A 5,884-nucleotide genomic window follows, 5' to 3' on the forward strand; every position below is an offset into this window, starting at 1 on the left:
GTGCAGTTTTCAGAAGTTGTAGTTTGTGCAGAAATATGCAAAATTATGGGAATGTGCAGAAATTCACAATATAAAGTATAAAAACAATGTGCAAGTTTATTGTCTACCTCCTGTATGAGTGATGTCAAGGTAATTATGTATATCTTATGTATATCATGTCGATATTTCTGCTGTACCATTATCATACACAGGCTTTTTTAGTAAAACAGCAGAACAGCACAATATGTCACAAAGACTTACTATTTCACTGTATGTTTAAACAGGTCCATGGAGGAAAACTTTTGCTTTCAGTGGTGATTATGTCTGGACCATCTCTGACCTGGGACACAACCCACCAGTGAGAATTGACAGGTTGTGGAGGGGTCTCCCTGGAAACCTGAATGCTGCTGTGCACTCTCAAAGAACCAACAAGACTTACTTTTTTAAAGGTACAGTTACACAAAACTCCTGTTGCGTGTTCTTCATCTGTTCTCCAGCTGTGATTCCAGAATTTAAATGTGTGAATATTTATTCTGGTCACAGGCAATAAAGTGTGGAAGTACACCATGTTCATGCTGGACTACGGCTACCCCAAAGAGGTCAAACGGATTCCTACTAATATTGATGCAGCCGTGTACCTGGAGAAGAACAAGAAGCTGATCTTTATCAAGGTACAAAAGCATCGACAGCATTTAAAGGGACAGTTCATCTCAGAATCTAAAACACATATTTTTAGATTTATTTATATATTTTTTATGATATGTTTATGACATACTATACTATTACATTTTTCTGATGTTTTTTGACATAGTGTGGTATGATATTTTTTTTGTCAAAATACGTAATGATGGCATTCTAATGACTTTTTTCTGACATACTATACTATGACATGCTTTTTGATATTTTTATGCTATGTTTTGCAACTTACTATACTTTGACAATATTTTATGTTTTTTTTCAACATACTACACCGTAATATATTTTTATGATTGTAATGACATAGCATACTATGACATTTTGTAATTATGTTTTTCAACATACTATACTATGACAATCTTATGATGTTTTTTTTCCAATATACTTGTAATATGGCACATATTCATACACATTTTCATCACAAAACACTATAACTTTATTTCAGTTTTTTGACACACTAAAATATGTTTGTTTTTCACAAATTTTAATTTTTAAAAAAATGTATACTCAGACATTTTCAGTATTTCTTTTTTACATAGTATAATATGACATTTTTTATTATGTTTTCTCCACATACTAGACAAGACATTTGAATTTTTTTAGATATACTATACTATGACAGCTTTTACATGATTTTTTCAACATTCTATATTTTGACATTTTTTTATAATCTTTTGACAACATAGTATACCATGCCATTTTGATCATCTTTGTTTCAATATACTATATATATATTATGTTATTTTTTATTATGCTTTCGACATGCTATACTATGACATTTTTGATGATGTTTTATTTACATACTATACCATGACTATGAAGTTTGAAATACTTTTCAATGACAATTTTAATAATTTTCTTTTGACATACTATACTATGACATTCTTTTTCAACAAACTATCCTACAACTTTTTCATCATATTTTGTTTACATATGATGTTATGTCACTTTTTAACATAATTTCTGACATGCTGTACTATAACATTTTTAATGGTGTTTTTCTCGACATCCTATTCTGGCATTATTTTTAGCATGTTTTCAACTTCCTATACTATGACATTTTTCATTTTTTTTTCGACATCCTTTACTATGAAATTCTTTAAGATGTTTTTATGACACTACTATGCCATTTTGACATAGTATACTATAACATTTCTTCTGAGTTTTTTTTCAACAAACTATACTATAATGTTTTGATATACTATACTATCTCCAACATTCAGCAATTTAGATCCAAATAATCTAGATTGATGAATAGCACTACAGGTAAGAGGAAAATTTATGTGTTTAATCTGGGGTTCAACTGTCCCTTTAAACATGTAAGTGCATCCTTGTTTATCATTCTTCTTACAGAGATCCTCAGTTTGATTTTATTTATATTTTTTATTATTATTATTTTTTAATTTTTTATCTCTGTGCTTTTGGCCTGTGTAGGGTTCGGACCACTGGCAGTGGGATGAGCTGAAGTACACTGACTTAAGTGCATACCCCAAACCTCTCTCTATGCTCTTCTCCGGAGTGCCCTCCAGTCCGGATGCAGCCTTCACCTGGACCAATGGCAAGCTCTTCTTTTTTAAGGGAGATGATTACTGGCGTGTGAATGAGATGTTGAGGGTTGATAGAGGGTACCCGCTGAGTAAGAAGGAGCGCTGGATGCGATGCTAAGGGTCCGCCATTAGGGGGCAGCATGAATCAAGAGGTCTACAGCAGGGGATTGCTAGTTTTACTTCAGAGGCATTTACAACCAGGCAACCTCAACAACAGTGATTGATTGTGAATTATCATCCATAAAAAATAGTGTGGGAAATTATTTTATTTCACTGGATTTGATTTCAAACCAAGCTACTCCTCTTCTCAGCAACAGGCTGATTTTTTTGTGAGGCTTACTTCTTGAGCACAAATGTGTGTTTTTGTGACTGCCAGAATTATGTAAGCTTTTGTGTGATCTCAGGGTGAAATAAGGGAGGCCTTCTGTTTTTCTCTCAAACATATGTGTTGGATTATGTGTCTTGATACTTTCAGTAAGATGTAATATGATGATGGGAGTGAGCACTTTCTGTTTAGACGTTTTGTTTAACCAATTGTGCAACACTTTTTATAGCATGTTCGGTGCTCTTAAATGTTTCTAAACACTTCCATTATCTCATGAGTCACACAGGTCTGTGAGAAATTATTTCACATGACTGTGTCCTGTTTTTTTTTCAAGTGAAAATGTAACTTTTTCTACAAATAAACAAGATGTAATGTCTGCTTTCTCCCAGATTGCAGTTCCCTGTCACCAGAAAAATGATTCAACTTTCCCACAAAATAGAAAAATATTTAATATTGAATATGATGAAAGGCCAGTCTGTCCCTCACAGTGTTGTCAGAAAAAACGCTGGAGGGACCATGGCAACCCCAACCCATTGCAGAGTAGGAAATCCTCCCCATGACCTCTTTATTGCCCATGAAAAATCTGGTGAGTAATGCTGCCAGTGTTGCTAAGAGGCCAAAGAGACAAACAGTACAATTGATCTGACTCAATCAACGAGTAAAAACTGGTTTGCTATCAAACACATTTATTTACATTGAAATTTATATCCACAGGTATGTACACATTCAGATAACAAATACATTTCCCCTTCAAAATTCAATCAACATGTCCCTTTTTCAACCCTACTGTGGTCATTTTAATTTAAATAATAAAAATGTTCATTTCACAGGCATACACAACAGTCTAAATACTTCACTTATTCTGACAGGAAACAGTTTTATTTGCATTATTTTATTTTGCTTCACTTTGTCATACTCCATGTATCCACCTGCAAGTCATAATTTACTCTCTTACCAAACTCCATCCAAAAAAATACATGTTACTGATAAACATTCACAAATCCTATGAGCACACAGGTAATAACAGGTAATAATGCAACACTTCATGGCAATGACTAACGTTTTTAAGTACAGTACATGTAATGTCAAACAAACTGCTTTGTCATAATTCACAAAAGACACACATCTGGTTTTGAGGCTCGTACTTGCTTTTTTATGTATTTCATACATGCTGAGAGGAAATGGAGGACCTTAATTTGTTAGTATCTGTTTTTGAGTGTTTCTCTAAGAAACGCAGTGGTTATGTTGTAGCTGTCAACAAACTGGTGACACCTCAAAGTTTTCCCCAAAGAGCAGCATTCTAACACGCAGGACTGACACAAATCCTCGCTCCAAATCAGTTTGAGGGCGAGTAAAGTATGTTGTCTAAAACCACAAAAAAGTCATGGTATTGTACATTGTCAAAAATCGCACAAAAACATCAAAATTGCACAAAATCGCACAAAAAATGTCATAGTCTTCTAGTATATGGTAGAAATCACATACCATAGTCATGAAGTAATGGTTAAAAATTATAGAAGTCATACTTCAGTATGTCATCCAAAATCACAACAAGTCATAGTATACTATGTCGTTCAAAAAGGCACAAAAAAGTCATACTATAGGATGTCTTGAAAAATGACACAAAAAATCAGTAGTATAGAATATTGTTCAAAATCGCACAAAAATGTAATAGTATTGTTTGGCGTCCAAAATCGCACAAAAATGTCATAATATAGTATGTTGTTCAAAATTGCATCAAAGATCATAGTATACTGTTGTTTAAAATTACAAAGAAAATTCGTAGTACATGTTTTTGAAAAAAAATCACACTAAGAAGTCATACTATAATATGTAGTCAAAAGATCGCACACAAAAGTCATACCGTAGTATGCTGTCCAAAATCACACAAAAAAATCACAGAAAAGTATGCCCCCAAAATCACACAAATTTTGATCAAAATGTTATATTATTGTATGTCATTCAAAATTTTTACCAAAATGTAATACTATATAAATGTCAATATGTTGTTGAAAATTTGACTAAAATGCATTGTATAGAATGTCATTATAAATTTGAAAAAATGATGACAGCATATCAGTCGATCAAAATATGACTGTGATATCACAGTGCATTATGGCGCTCAAATTGACCAGAATGTCACAATATAGTATGTAGTTTGAAATTTGACCAAAATATCAGTCTAGTATGTTGAAAATTCTGACCGAAATGTTATAGTATAGTATGCTGTTGACAAGTTTGACCACAATATCATATTTCAGTATGTCGTTCAAAATTTAATTAAAATGTTATGGTATTGTCGTTTGACCAAAATGTCATTGTACAGTATGTTGTTCAAAATTAAAGCAAAATGTCATAGTATGTAGCTCAGAATGACCCAAATGTCACAGTATAATATATCATTCAAAATTTAACCAAAATGTCATGGTATACGACATCTGTTCTAGAGTGTGTCTCGGCATGCTATTTTTTGTCGTTTTCAGCTGTTGTTTGACCATGTCATATTTTGACATTTTGGCATTTTCTATCATTTTTTTGACATGCTATTTGATGGTGTTTTTGGCTGTTTTTTCAACATTCATAGCCATGGTGTGTGTTTCCATACTATAAGCCTTGCCTATTTTTTCATTTTTTCAACATGCATAATTGTGATGTTTTGCAGCATCCGATGCTACACACACATTCAACATGCATAATTTAATTGTTTTTGGCTGTTTTGGCCGCATTCAAAAAGCCTTGCCTTTTTGGTCATGTTGAAAAAATGACCAAAAAGGCAAGGCTATATTAAGGCCATAATGTTAAAATATGACGTGTAAAATACAGCTGAAAACACCTGAAAACAGCATAAAATGATGTGCCAAGACATGCCATAGCATCGAATTCTGCAAAAACAGCCAAAAACAATGAAATTATGCATGTTGAAAAAGTGATAAAAAAGGCAAGGTTATACTATAGCAAAAATGTCAAAATATGACATGTCCCAAAAATAGCTGAAAACACCTCAAAGTAGCATAAAATACCGTGCCGAAACACGCCATAGCATTGGATGTAGTAGAAACGTGCAAAAACACTACCAAAATGCATGTTGAAAAAATGACCAAAAAGGCAAGGCTATAGTAAGGCAATAATGTCAAAATATGACATGTCCCAAAAACAGCTGAAAACACCTCAAAACAGCATAAAATGGTGTGCCAAGACACACCATAGCATTGAATCCTGCAAAAACAGCCAAAAACAATTTAATTATGCATGATGAAAAAAATGACCAACAAGGCAAGGCTATAGTAAGGCAGAAATGTCAAAATATGACATGTCACAAAAACAGCTGAAAACGCCT

At 33.1% G+C, this 5,884-nt stretch overlaps 1 protein-coding gene across 1 annotated transcript; it reads left to right on the top strand.

The window, feature by feature from the left end:
* Positions 1-263: 263 nt before the first annotated feature.
* LOC121964784 (matrix metalloproteinase-19-like) lies at positions 264-2,962 on the top strand (the record flags this gene model as incomplete). The annotated part of the gene is made up of 3 exons (XM_042514972.1): positions 264-428; positions 523-650; positions 2,110-2,962. Coding segments are annotated over 3 exons (524 nt in total), but the record flags the coding sequence as incomplete, so codon positions are not given.
* Positions 2,963-5,884: the final 2,922 nt, after the last annotated feature.

Source organism: Plectropomus leopardus, unplaced genomic scaffold (genome assembly GCF_008729295.1).
Source record: "Plectropomus leopardus isolate mb unplaced genomic scaffold, YSFRI_Pleo_2.0 unplaced_scaffold1717, whole genome shotgun sequence".
Lineage (NCBI taxonomy): Eukaryota > Metazoa > Chordata > Actinopteri > Perciformes > Serranidae > Plectropomus > Plectropomus leopardus.